A 15,132-nucleotide genomic window follows, 5' to 3' on the forward strand; every position below is an offset into this window, starting at 1 on the left:
TGTTTGGTTAGTATTAGTGTTGTGTGCATCCTGCCTATCTGCCACTCTCTGCCAATGTGTGTTACCAAATGAGTACTTTGAGCATTGGTGTGAATAGTGCATCTGTCAAGCTGTAAGAAATTGCTATTGAAAAACTAAACAGAAAACCACATATGGAATTTAACTGAAGCATGATACTATCTCTTCTAGGGGAAATAACATATGGAGGTAGAGTAACTGATGCATGGGACCAAAGATGTTTGAGAACAATTCTAAGAAGGTTCTTTTCTCCTGAGACCCTTGAAGACAACTATGTTTATTCTAGCTCAGGTAAATCAAATATATATATTTCTTATATAAATATCCAACAGAGTTTAATAGTTTTTGAAAAAAACGAATCTGGTTATCTTATTTAAAATTGACAAAGGGAACTTTTGTAGCTTGCTTACAGTTTGAGAGCTGCGATTGGCTTTGTGAACATGTACTTCCTAATCTTGTAATTATGAAGTCCAAATGTTAATGCTCTTCTAGTCAATATGATAGGAGAAGTAGCAATTATGAAATTTATAAAAAAATAACACCTAGCTATTTTAATGTTTACGTATACAGAATACTTCCTTTGGGATGCATGACTGAAAAGTATTTAAAGAAAGGATTATTTTAGCATTTATAATTCTTATATCCTCGAATGTAGGGATGTACAACCTTTTCTGGCCACATTGGCACATTGAATCAATCCCAAAAGCTGCAATAAAGCTTTAACCTCTTCCCGCAAATGGGCGTTACAGTGAAGATCACAGCCTGTACAGATGTCCTCTCTGCACCCCTTGTGTGGCGCCTGCTGCCAGCCCTGTGCCCCCTGTGCCTTCATATACCGCACGCCTGGCGCTTATTGTTAGCGCAACATGCAGTATATTTACAGTACAGAGATGGCAGAGGCTCAGGTATCAGCTGTAACATACTGAAATCAGTGACAGCCCCATTTATGCCATGGTCAGTAGAGACCGAGGCATCTGATGGGTTTACAGAGGGACAGAGCTCCCTCTCTCCCACATTGGGTTGCAGGTTCCCAATGGTTGCCATGGCCTTGGGGCCTGCCATGTACTGAGGCCTACCAGGCCCTGCCATAGGCAGCGTCTGATCAGGCCTAATGTCAGTTTAAAATGGTATAAGAGGTATTCAAAAAGTCATATGTACAGCAAAATGGTACCAATAAACACTAAAGATTTTTAATCTGCCCTCCAAAAGCCATAAAGCACTTATTACACCCCTTGAAAAATTCCTTGCGGAGTGTACAGCAGTTTAAAAAATGGGGTCACTTTTGGTGGATTTCCACTGTAGGGGTACCTCAGCGTCTCTTCAAATGCAAAATGGCACCCAAAACTCTACTCTCCAAAAACTATATGGAACTTCCCCAGAATCAGGGTAATAAGTATTGAGGTTTATTTTGCTGTTTACTGTTTCCTTGCTGTGTTAAAAGAAAAAAATGGATTAAAATTGAAAATCTTAACCAAATTTTTTGCTTTAATTCATGCGGAACCCCCAAAGCGTTAACAAATTTTCAAAAATCTGTTTTGAATAATTTGAGGGGTGTATTTTTTTTAAATGGGGTCATTCAGGGCTGGTTTCTATTATGTTATCCCCTCAAAGTGACTTCAGAATTGGCCCTTAATAAAAGTTGGTTTTGTAAATTTTCAAAATGTAAAATTTTTTAAAAATTTTCTAAATCTAAAACGTTGCTTTTAAAATCTTAGCCTAAAGAAATAAAATGACATTTACAAAATGATGCCAATATAAAGTAGACATATGGGGAATGTTCATTCATAACGATTTTGTGAGGTTTCGCTCTCTGTCTTAAGAGCATAGAAGTCAAAATTTAGAAAACCTAAATGTTTCAGCAGAACACAATACATTAACCATTTAGCACCAAATTAGCTTTTTAGCAATGATCTACTGGTTCACTCCACACTTGTTACTGCCAAGGGTGGAACATCCAGTTAGTAGGCTTAGGTGTTAGCGTTTTAATTAGTGAATTTTATGGTGGCATACAGTGTTAGTAAATGTAGTTCTTTATAATGATGGGGCCTGTCAGTATTTCATGCCGTCCGTGTTTAGAACTGCCTAAATCTAATGACACGTTCCTTTTAAATAATTTTAAGGTAAAGCTCAGTTTTCTGTACAGGTTATAATGTCCTATTTCCTAATTCGTATCATTGTTCTTTAGTGTCTAAAAACTTGTGTGTGTGAAGGGTGGGGAGGTATTCTATGTCTTAAAGAGATGCATTGGTTCCAGAAGTCTTGTGTGGGCAGTATACCTCCTTCAACTCTGCTCATTTCTTAAAGGAGTTAAAGATATCATATAGTACATGACAATCTCTTTCTAACAAAGCTAGAACCAGCCTTGGGCCTCACATGGATCCAGAGATCTCCCCATTCATTGCTCTGCTAGATTTATAGCACGGTAACAGCTCAAGGGGAGTGTCTTTTCTGCCGCAGCTCAGGGGCGTGTCCATTCTGCTGGAGCTCTCTCCCTATCACAACTCAGGGGGCAGTTGAAAGATGAAACTGAGCATGCGCGGCCTTCTAATTGAGAAGGTCAAAACAATATGAAAAAAACAAACAGCAGGTGGAGCTATACATATACCTTTTATTGAATAACTCAGTGGCTATATAACATTTTTTATTACATGCAATTACAAAAGTATTCATATTCAAGTGCTGTTTTGCAAACTATAGAATATTTTTTGTCGGACAACCCCTTTAACAGACCTCAATTAGAGTGTTATTGTACACAGAATGGGTTCTAGGCATTTTATGTGGCACCTAGCAACAGCTACCATGCTCACTAACACCGGGACCCCTGTTTTACCTTAACTAGTGTGTATTGTTATCTCCAGCGTACTGTCCTGAGTATGACATGACCTTCCATCTGTTGTCTACAGAATGAGAGAGCCCCACTTCTGAGATACAGACAGACAGTTGACTCACCATCTGCTGCCATCTATTTTGTCAGTGATTTTTAGGAGACTGTCAGTCAAATATCACAGATGGCAATCCAATAGCTTTGCCTGGTTGAGCAAAATCTGTTATGTTTTTTTTAATCTGTGAAAGCAATAAAACTTCTTAGTATTCTATATACAGTACCTCCATTGTCAATTCTAGTATTTGGAAAGAATGTTTATGTACACTGAGCGCAATACATATAGATTTATAATGTGGATACTAGATAAATGTGGGCTTTATATGGCCTGAATATACAAGTATTATTTTCGCACTATTATGGCAGCATTATGTGGACACCCAAAGGAGTATTATTTTGAGACTGTACAGCAGTTTTACTGTATTTGGTCACTCAATTACAATTTTATTTGAGCATTAAATTGGTGTGTGGATAATATGCAGGATTGCTATGTGGGTGCTATATGGAAGTATTGGATGCTGTATGGGGATATTATTTAGGCATTGTAGGCACTAAGCATGGAATGGCTGTAGTGTGGGTACTGTATGGGAGTAGCATTTGATATTTTATGGCAAAAGTCAGTATTAAAGAGGACCTTTCACCACAATAAAACCTCTAAACTATACAGACGTGTAGAGCGGCGCCCAGGGATCCCCCTGCACTTACTGTTATCCCCGGGGCGCTGCTCCATTCTCCGGTTATAGCCTCCGGTATCTTCATAGTTAGGCTCCACCCAGGGGAACCTGACGCCGTCTCTTTCTCCTATGCTGTAGTGCTGGCCAATCGCAGCGCTCAGCTCATAGCCTGAGAGTTTTTTTTTTCTCTCAGGCTATGAGCTGAGCGCTGCGATTGGCCAGCGCTACAGCATGGAAGAATGAGACGCCGGCAGGTTCCCCTGGGTGGAGCCTAACTATGAAGATACCGGAGGCTATACCGGGCGAACGGACCGGCGCCCGGGGATAACAGTAAGTGCAGGGGGATCCCTGGGCGCCCCTCTACACGTCTGTATAGTTAGTTTAGAGGTTTTATTATGGTGAAAGGTCCTCTTTAATATATTTGGGTATAATGATACTGTATATTAAAATAAATCTATCTATCTATCGAACAAAAAAACAACAGCACTCGTCAGAAGTTATGTTGATGCAATTCATCCAGGCTGTAGGGTATTGAGCCTAAATATTCACAAGTACAAGATGAGGCAGCACTCTGTTTTAGTGAAAAACGGTGGTGGACCACTTTTATTCACCCAGATAGCAACATTTCAGCCCAACACAATGAGTCCTTTCTCAAGGCTTGAGAAAGGCCTCATTGTGTTGGACTGAAATGGTGCTATCTGGGTTAATAAAAGTGGTCCACCACACTTTTTCACCAAAAAGGAGTGCTGCCTCATCTTGTACTTGTGTATCTATCTGTCCCTGTGTAATAAGTAAAACATCTATTAAAAAGTGGACCACCTCTAACTTTTTTTTAATGGCTTTGAAATATAGATGTTGAAAAGATCTAGCTGTCCCGGGATAGTCATTGGAACCCCTTAAAAAGTATCATCTATGTCATTTACGGTCTTTCTTTTTGGAAATATATATGCACATTTTAGGTATAATATTACTTTCATTCTTATAATCAAAGTCAACTCCCTCATTACAAGCTTGTATGTTATTTTTCTAATATTTATTCTTGCATCCTCTGCAATATAATATTTTCACATTCATGGCCTTCCCCAAAATCTGGGACTACACTGCTTCATCTTTCAATCAGTCTCAGACTTATTAGGCAGAACGTTCTTGATTTCACATATGGTACGTTCTCTTGATTGTCATAAATACATTGTTGACATTAGTAGGAAAAAATCAATAGAGGGCATTTCTTTACAAAAAAAGGGGTCCATTTCTAGGTATTAGTTCAAGTCTCCATGTGTAGCTCAAACCTCCTTGATCATAGATATAACACAGTAGATGTGGACCCACTGTGTCACTGAATAGATCTGACTTAGGGCTACTCCTAAAATAATTATCTAAGTAACGCCCAGTCTACACCCTTCAATCCCTATATGGGGATCTGCACTCCTCTGCAGAGGAACCATGAGATTGCAACCTTCCTGGAGTAGTCTCCATTTAGAGACAACTAACCCAGTTGGGTCAAGAGACATTGGTGCCAAAGTCAGGGAAGGCAGTGAATATTTTATCCAGTTAACAGTCTAGAGGTCAGGACAGGCAGCTCAGGGTCACCATGATAAACAGGCCAAAGTCAAGTATGATAAATAACACAAGACAAACACCTTAGCAGGACTCTAGAAAGCTAGGGAACCTTGTTGCTCAGGCACCTTCCACAGGGGAAGGCACCTTACATACCCAAGGAGATGATCTGCTATAGGCTGGGGAGGGACAGATTAGGGTGCCCTAATGCAGAGCGGCTACAGACAGGAAGGGAATAGGCTGCAGAGGTCTAGCATGGTGGGGACTAAACATCAGTACTCTGGTGGAACATAAGTAGTCATGCCTGCCAGGAAGAAGCAGGGAGATGTCAGTGGGCATGGACCTCCAGAGCAGTCGCAGCACATAGGCGAGCATCCTAACGGCTCGGCCCAAATTAATGTTCTTTTATTGTTCCAAAACAGATAGTCTTCATTTTCATTGATTTTTATTTTTAATAGCATTTGGATAGGTTTTTCTGGTTATCTCCATAGATCTCAGCATTTCTTACTGATGATAGTCACATATTCTGATTTGTCCTTCCACAATGTCATACACTGCAGCACAGTTTTTAAAGCTGTGGTTCACACGATCTCCTAGCTAAGATAAAGTTTTAATTTGTGTCTTCAGAACATTGCAATGAACATTGCGCAGTTTATATGTACCGTATAATTATAATGACACAATTCTCTCTAAATAGAGCTGACATTTTTTCATGATTTTAATGATCTGGCTGTTGGCTATGGACACAGTCGTGTGAAATTATGTTTTGCATTTTCATTTGTCAGTGGAAGATGAGCTAAAATTATCATAAAAATACACCATTCTGAGACAAGATTTATAATGTAGGACAGACCTGAAAGAACTTATATTAGCAGATTGTTGTAAAATATAGACAGACTGTCATTACCAATTGTTACCCCATTTAAAGGGAAATTATTAAATCTTTAAAGGGATGTCTCCCCCCAAAAATATCTAAATTTTTCCAAACCAGTATTTGGATCTAAATACTTTTCTTATTGCATGTTTTTAAAAGTTTAGTATAGTTTCTGTGCTATTCAGTAAAAATATCTGTATGGTGCCGACTGCTCTTTTTTCTCCTCCTTATTTCTCTGTCCCATTCACTAGCAGCACTGAGGTGGTCACAAATGCTTAGTCTCATCCCTCAACTGGTGGTAGCTATATCTACTGTTGCTGTGACAGTTACATAGAGAAAGCTGCAGAAGAAAGAACACCCCCCCCCCCCCCATGGAGAAAGCTGCAGAAGAAAGAACACGTCCCCCTAAGCTTTGATACTCCCTAAAGAAAATACCTCCTGAGCTAGGATAGGGAGAGAGCTGCAGCAGAAAGGGCACACTCCTTGAGAAAGGACATGTAAACTGAAATAAATCTGGCAGCACTGAATAGGGATATCCATGTGAGGTCAGGGATGGTTCTAGCTTTGTTATTGATGATGTACTATATGATATCTGACTTTCATTTTATAATAGTCATGGGGTTACTCTCTTTAAATACTATAGCTTCTTTAGGTAAAATTTGCTTTTGTGGTGACGGATTTACATTACATTATTAACTATCTTAAGGGTTACAATCTCCAAAGTACTTCAGTAATGCACAGAACTAAAATGCACTCCTAAGTACAGTGAAACACCTCATTGTCTAAAATGCATGATTCATACTGGTCAAGTAAATGCTTTAAATCTGTTACAGCTGAGTGGTACAGTAATGCAAAGCAGACATTGGTGAATGTCCAGAGCATTAGCATTATTATAATTCACTGTCCCATGAGTTATGGGTAACATCAAAATGTCTGCAATGTAAAATAGCCATATGCATCTTCTTCCTGAAATATCTGTATGGTGGACAATATAATATCTACTGTAATTGGTATGTGCAATATAGAAAATCAGTCTTTCTCGGGCATTATGTTTCATTTCAAAGCACATAGACACAATTTGACAGCCTCCATTTCCTCCTGTATTTTTTATTCTCAGCTAAGACACGTAGCAGACAAACTAATGAGCTGTATTTTTACACACACTAGGTATATATTTCAGTCCAGATGCTGACAGTCTGCAGGATTACAAGGACTACATAGAAAATCTGCCCTTGACCGATGATCCGGAAATATTTGGAATGCATGAAAATGCCAATTTAGCTTTCCAGGTTTGTGTGCTTGCTCTAATTTAATCGTGTGAAGCATGGGTTCCACTTCTGCTCAAAGGAAAATAAAGATCTAATCATAATAGTCTGTTAAACACAGATAATGGGCAGTAGCTGCTATTGTATGTCAATCTCCCAGTAATATTATTTCTCATAGAAAAAACAAAAGCCACAATAGAAATCGCAACTGTCCCTAGGCAGCTTGAATGCCAAAAATAATTATGATTGATGCAGTCTGACTATGAAGCACTCCGATTTCCATGATGTTACCTAATTGGTGTATTTTGTGATTTCAAGTGTATGGTTGCTTTGAATAACATGTTATAAAAATTATAAATAACATTCATGCTTATGAAAATGTGTAGAAGTCTGGGTCTCACTCCTCTTTTTTAAAATTCACATCCTAAACCATCTCTCGGTTGAACTTGACGGACTTATGTCTTTTTTCAACAGTAATAATTATGTAACTATGCTAAATACGACTCTAAAGTTTTAAAAGTACTCTAAAGTTTAATAGTTTAGTAATGTGTTGCATTGTTCATCTGGTCCTGATCCCAATTTCCATCCTGTATTATAGTATAGAGGAACATTCACAATTCTTCTGGTTGTCACTGGAAACAGTCAATGAGCCTGACAACAAACACATCACTAACGACTTAGCTGAGCTTATAAAATGTAGTGGGACAGTAAAGGCAATGCTCAGGCACAGGGGCATACCTAAATGCTCATAGGCCCTGAGTGCTTTGTGGCCAGTGAAGCACATAGCCTTCTTGCTGCCTGAGACAAAAATTTTAATGGCACCCCCCCATGCCAAATTCTTGATCTAACCCCTTCCCTCCAGCCTCCAGTGTAACTTGACTAGCATGCATTTTATATAATACATGTGTCTTCTTATGCGGCACAATGGTTTTTAGGCCCCCTCAGGCTCCTGGGCCCGGTAGCAACTGCTACCTCTGCACCCCCTATAGCTTCACCCCTGCTCAGGAAGTGCAAGCGCCAATGAATGATAACACAGGATAATGCAAACTGAATGTGTGAGGAAAAATTGATACCGCAGTAATTTCTCCCTCAAGCACTTCTGTTGGTTATTGGTAGCACATCCATGATGATTACACAGGGAGATGTTTTGCTGATGATCGTGCATCTCTCATCCTGGTTGATCAGCTTCTCGATTATAAGGGGCAAGTTTCTGGAATGAGCATTTCTATGAATGCTTGTTCCTGATAATTGACCTGAAAATCGTGCCATCTAATACAGCCCCTATAATTGTATCCTAGATCAGATTACTGTACAGCCTCTAGTGCAAAGATGACACTTCCTAGAATGCAGATGACCAGACATTGGAAAAGATTTACTAATCCTGTCTAAAATATAGATGCTGTAAACTTAGACAGACAGTTTGAAGAGGCGCCAAATGACTCAGGTGGATAATAAATGTGGTTCATGGGTAGATTTTTGTTTAACTTTATACCATCTACTGGTTGGCCTACTTTGCGGCAGAATTTTAATACAAAGCCTCTTCCCCTTGACGAGCGATGCCAAGTGGATTACTTTTGGGCTTACTTGCTTCCTAGATATGTCTAAAACATGATGCACATTTTGCACAGATTTTGGCACAATACATGCCTTTGAACTAAAAAGGAATTATTGGAGATGTCAGCTCTGAAGATTTGAAATTGTGAATGCAGCTAATATCTATTACTCAGAATGATGAGATGTTGAGATGTTCTTTTGCTCTTGGTAGCATATGTTGAGACTGAATTTAAAAGAGTAGTTGACACTATTGTGGATTCCCAAGAACTGTTTGAATTATAGTGCTTGAATGTCTACCTCCAGTCATATTCTGAACATTCAGAATAGGGAAGAATAATAATTCAGAATAGAGATGTGTCCTTGTTTATCTGTACCTCTATCTCTATATAGCGCAAAGAAACAAGCACTTTGATCTCTACAATATTGGACGTGCAGCCGAGGTCTACATCACGAGGGGCAGGAAAAAGTAATGATGAGATTGTTAGTGAACTGGCTGCCTCAATCCTGTCAAAGTTACCAGGTAATATTTGTATGATGTATTCAGTAGTAAATGTCTATCATGATATAACATTAATCTGACATCAATAGGACCTGAATGATACCAGATTATAAGATGTTTTGTATTGTTGGATGGTCATTACAAAGTATATGAAATTCACCTGTACAAATGCATCTGGAAGAAAGCTCAAAATATTTGAGTAGGCTGACAACTGCTATGATGCAGTTTGCATAGTATACTGCATTCAGAATTTTTCCATGAATTCCCTTCATTTGTGAAGTATTTTCCTGCTATGTACATAGTCTTCCAGTGTTCCGATCGCATCCTGTGTATATAATAACATATATTACAAGGCAAATGTTCATCAAAGCCACAATATCATCTCTTTATTAGGTCATTTTGCTTCCTGAACCATTAAGGAAGGGAGCGTTTGCCACTTTTCAGACAGTTTCATGACATACTTCTCTTAAAACATGAATAGTAGAGTTAAAGGGGTTGTCCGGGTTCAGAGCTGAACCCGAACATATCCCCTTATTCACCCAGGCAGCCCCTCTGACTTGAGCATCGGAGCAGTTCATGCTCCGATGCTCTCCTTTGCCCTGCGCTAAATTGCTCAGGGCAAAGGCATTTTCTGGAAATCCGGTGACTTACCGGGCTCTCCATAGGGCTTCCAGGCGGAGGCTTCCGCCCAGCAGTGAGCCGGGGACGTCACCGGCACTGATGGGCGGGCTTTAGTGCTGCCCTAGCCTGTAAAATGGCTAGGGCAGCGCTAAAGCCGGCCCATCAGAGCCGGGGACGTCACCGAACACACTGCTGGGTGGAAGCTTCCGCTCGGCAGTGTGTTATTGTAAATAAAAGAGCCCTTGCCCTGCGCTATCCAGCGCAGGGCAAGGGAGCGCATCGGAGCATGAAATGCTCTTGTCAGGGGGGCTGCCTGGGTGAAATTATTGTTTGTCCGGGTTCAGCTCTGAACAACACCTTTAAATTGCTATTTTCATTGGTTCATATTCTACATTAGCAATACATAGCATTCAGAAGGAACAGGAAATTCCATAAATGTGACCTTAAAATTAATATTGAACTTTTGAGACTGACTCGCTTTAAAGGAAAACTCTTTTGACTCTCTAATGAATTATATCAATCAGTTTTCAAATGAATTGGGATGGTGACCTAGAACAGATTGAGCTGCCAGCACAGCACTGAATCTGCATGATTATGCACCTTCTATTTCACTGAATTGCTACTAATAGTATCTTCTGCAGTGTGGGATGAAATAGGGAATGAGACTGGGAGTAGTGGCATTGTCTGTCTGCTAAAGTTTCTTGGTACAAGGGTGTATTTATAATTTTCATTGGTTCATTTTCTTTATTAGCAATACTTAATTCCATGAATGTGACCTTAAACTTAATAGTGCATTTTTGGGACTGACTTGCTTTAAAGGGAAACTCCTTTGACTCTCTAATGAATTATATCAGTTTATAAATGAATTGGGATGGTGACCTAGAACAGATCCAGTTGACAGAGAACACAGCACTGAATCTGCATGATAATGCGGAGACTAGCATGGTCACCTTCTATTTCAATAAATTGCTACTAACAGTATCTTCTGCAATATCGGATGAGACATAGGATGACACTAGGAATAGTGGCATTGTCTGTCAGCCAACGTTTCTTGGTACAAGGATGTATTGATTATAATAGCCATCACTATGGCAGTGTTTTCTAACCAAGAACCTGGTGAGGAGTTCCTAAAAGCCCAGCAGCATGATGTCCTGTCAGATTTACGGGAGAAGTGGCAAACTGATTTCAACCTACTGTTTTTTTTGTTTGCATCTACACTTAAAGAAGGGCAAGTACACAAGGCAAATTACAAACTGTCTAAGGATGAGCTGGTGGCATAAACCAATAGCAACAAGAGGCCCCATTTACATCTTTTTATGGTGCCCACTGTTCTCCTTGTCCATTTTTGAATGCATACATTTTTCTTTGACACTTTATTGAAATGTCATAGAACTGCTGGCAGCCCATATCTGCCGTTGTCCCGCTTTCCCAGGAAGGCGCGGGCATCGCTCCACTCTCCCTGTGTGTATTGTTCAGTGAACTTCTCTTCAGCGCTGCTAGAATTAATACTTCCCCCTTGCTTTCAACTGCTGGGTAAGGTGCTGATCAACCTTCCTATTTAGCTGGGTTGGTTGCTCCACCTCATTGCCTGAGCTTTGGGTATTCTAGTTTTTGCTAGTCCTATTGAAAGGGTGAATTTTCTGTCAGATTGTATATGTACCCCGCCTGTTTCTCAACACTGATTCTTGGCTGCCTGGCCTGACTTTGGATTGCTTTCATGGATATGTAAGAATGCTGCGTGCCATGACCTCGGTATACTTTCTCAATGCGCTAGTACGCTGCTTGCCATGACCTTGGCCTGTCTCCTGACTATGCATATTGCCTGACTCCTCGGTGCCTTGCACTGGTGTCTCTGATCCCCGTGGGTCTGCTGCCAACTATACTTGGACTACTACTGGTGGTGGCCACCTCCTGCAGTGAAGTCCAGATACCTGTATAGGGGTTAAAAAGTAAATACCAGGGGACCACCAGGACCACACCCTTAAGTTTAGCCCAAAGCCAAATCAGTTAGATGGCAGAGTGGGTCCACACTCAGTCTGTTACATCATGTAATAGATATATATTTTATTTCTTATTCAAAAAGGACATCTTTACGTACTTTTTTCTGCAGACAAACTGGACATGGAGATTGCATCAGAGGTGCTGTTTGCTAAAGACTCTAAAGGGCGAGTAAGTTCATTGACTACAGTACTTGGGCAAGAAGTGGACAGATTTAATAATCTACTCAAAGTTCTTAAGGTAAGTTACTTAATAAACACCAAGTTATCTAATTTCTTAATTACTTATCATGTAATCTTTAGTTGCTTCTTGTGTAAATACACTAGCACCTTGTATGTTTTCTTATGTATGAAGCTCAAACTTACGGTTAATATACTGCTATGATTTTAACCACTAAGATTTACATTTCTTGTTAAAATGCATGCTAATCTTCCCATTAAAATTCATCCCACAGAATTCTTTAGAGACCCTTAATAAAGCTATTGCTGGGTTTGTGGTTATGTCTGAGGAAATGGAGAGAATATACAAAAGCTTCTTGAACAATCAGGTTCCCATACTGTGGAGTGATGCTGCTTACCCATCCCTAAAACCCCTTGGATCATGGGTCAAAGATCTACTTCTGCGGACATCATTTATTGATGTAAGTTCTGAGATTTTTTACATATTTGATCTGATCTGTCTTTGTATTTGTTGTTAGGTGACTTAAAGGAGCACTAAACCTAAAAAATTAGTTATACATGTAAAGATAAGATAAACTTGAGCTTGTCAATCAGCGGGAAGTTCTGCATGTTCCAGAAACAAATAAGTCCTGATCCATCAAGACCGGCATCTGCTGTGCTCTGCCGGAGGAGGCATGTAATTTATGACAAGGCTCACGCCTTGTCATAAATTATGTGCCTCCTCCGGCAGTCCATGCATCTGAATAACATCTTTGGCAGCTCATAGCTGCTGTAGATTTCAGTCACAATTTGGTCAAATCTCTGGGGTAAATAATGATGAATGAGCCATGGCTCATGGCCCTGTCCTCAATATGCCTTGTTTTTGTAAAATTGTCCAGAATGGCATAAAATGCTAATTTCAACTCAAAAAGTCACAGTTTCATTGAAATGTCACAAATCAAGTAGATTTGTACCTTTTTTTTTTTACTCCAAAAACTTGTAGAACTCTAGCAGAGTACATTTTCCGATTTTGGACTATTATCTACAGTAATACATGAGAAGTACTGCAAATAAGGAATCTAGATCACAATTTTGTATTTCCCTACTGCCACCAATTTCCCCACTGTCAGCACTCAAAGCAGCAGTCCTGACAAAGCATTTTAACATGGCTCTGAGAGCTAACTGCAAGACAACATAAAAAATAGCGACTTAGACTTGTATTACACATGTATTACTGTAGATGATAGTCCAAATTTGGGGTGACAGATTCCCTTAAAAAGTCACTGAGTTTTTATAAAACTTTTGATATGTCATAGAGACATATCAAAGGTTTTGATCAGTGAGGGTCTTAGTGCTGAGACCTCCACCAATCACTAGAACGAGGAGAAAGAAGCACTCGCACACTGTGCTCTCTCTCTTCTCACTGCAGAGGATAGAATTGAGATGGGCACATAGAGCTTTTGTTGAGTCCATCTCGCTTCCTCTCCTACAGTGAGGAGAGAGAGCGCGATAATCAAGTGCTTCTCTCTCCTTATTCCAATGACTGGTGGGGCTCTTATCACTCAGACCCCCACCAATCAAAACCTTTGAGTTGTTTCTAAGACATATCAAAAGTTTTATGAAAACTGAATGACCCTTTAATTTGTTGTGTATTTTCTATATTTAGAGGTCCTGGATTTTATTAGTCACCCTTAAAAAACTATGTTTTTTTCATGGTGGCTCAGTGGATAGGAGAACTGTATAACTGCTGGGTTCCTGGGGTCCAAAAAATGCAGACCAGATGAGGAACAGAAATATGGTTGTGTGAATGGGGCCTAACTACAAGAATTTCCAAGCTGTACAAACTTTTCTTATTGTTTTTGTACTATTATACGCTTTATTAAAATCCTGTCGCTAATGCTGATCTGTGGGACGTTTCATCTTATTTTGTCTCATATTGCAGTTAAAGCTTAGAAATATATAAAGGGGGGCGTGGCCTAGCCGTCATGGTGTGAGGACGCAAGTTGTTTCAGCTCCGACATTATCCTGCAGAATCCTGATTGTCGCTCATCCTGATTGCCTGAAAGAGACACCCCCCACGTGGTCCGCAACTCACGGTTTACCGGTAACCGGAGTTTCAGCTCTGTGTCTGCTGCGGTCATCGTCTGCTGGATCCCTTGGAGTGAGGCCTGTGAACGGAGCATTGTCCAGCACTGCGGGCCCCTCGGTGAGAGCGGGAGAGGTGGGGACGCAGGAACATCTTACTCACCGGTGGTGGTGGTCGGGTGAGTCCTGGAGCTGCTGAGCGGTGTGATCCCTCCGGTTCTCTCCCTGCTGGGCTGCCGGCTTGAAGTCCCCCACGTGTCTGGCGGTGTGAGCGCCATCTTACCTGTGACGCTGTGAGCAGTCGTCTTCATGCCCCAGGATTGAAGCGGGATCTTGGCTCTCCTGTCTGCATACATCTGGCAACTATACTGGGGGGTGAGTGCGCCTCAACTGAGTGGGGGCTAGTACATCCTGACTCCAGGAAGAGAATCTAATTGAGAGGGGTGCCACTGCTGTTCTGTTGCCCCTGAGTGCGGGAGCTAATTAAAGGGCCAGTGTTCCTATTACTGGTGAAGGGGAGATCACCTTATGGGCCGGCTAATCCACCCAAACTAATGCTGGACAATATGAGCCAGACAGAGGACCGAGAGGTTGCAACATCCTCTGAGCGCCCAGAAGTGGACCTTGCAAAAGTTATGGCGGCCATCACTAACTGCCAAACGGCGCTTACGGTCAAAATCGACCATGTCCAGGCTGATCTTACTCTTCTCAGACATGATATTGATAAAATTAGAGAGAGAACAACCGAGGTGGAAAGGAGAGTGAGTGATGTGGAGGACAGAGTTCAGCGTGATGACTCTGCAATAAATGCGCTACAGAATCAAGTCAAGACCCTGATGGCGAAGGTAGAAGATGCCGAGAACCGTAACAGACGGAACAACATCCGCATTATGGGTTTACCTGAAAGAGCAGAGGGGCCCTCTCCTGAAGAGTTTGTGGAACGTCTTA

General features: G+C 40.7%; 1 protein-coding gene across 1 annotated transcript in view; it reads left to right on the forward strand.

Moving 5' to 3' along the window:
- Positions 1–15,132, forward strand: part of DNAH6 (dynein axonemal heavy chain 6) — a 381,291-nt gene that overhangs the window by 348,687 nt on the left and 17,472 nt on the right. The window contains exons 69-73 of the mRNA XM_040418030.1: positions 190–309; positions 7,172–7,293; positions 9,214–9,343; positions 12,054–12,181; positions 12,396–12,581. Coding sequence (XP_040273964.1) covers positions 190–309; positions 7,172–7,293; positions 9,214–9,343; positions 12,054–12,181; positions 12,396–12,581 — 686 coding nt within the window. The remainder of the gene's footprint in view (positions 1–189; positions 310–7,171; positions 7,294–9,213; positions 9,344–12,053; positions 12,182–12,395; positions 12,582–15,132) is intronic.

This window comes from Bufo bufo, chromosome 2 (genome assembly GCF_905171765.1).
Source record: "Bufo bufo chromosome 2, aBufBuf1.1, whole genome shotgun sequence".
Lineage (NCBI taxonomy): Eukaryota > Metazoa > Chordata > Amphibia > Anura > Bufonidae > Bufo > Bufo bufo.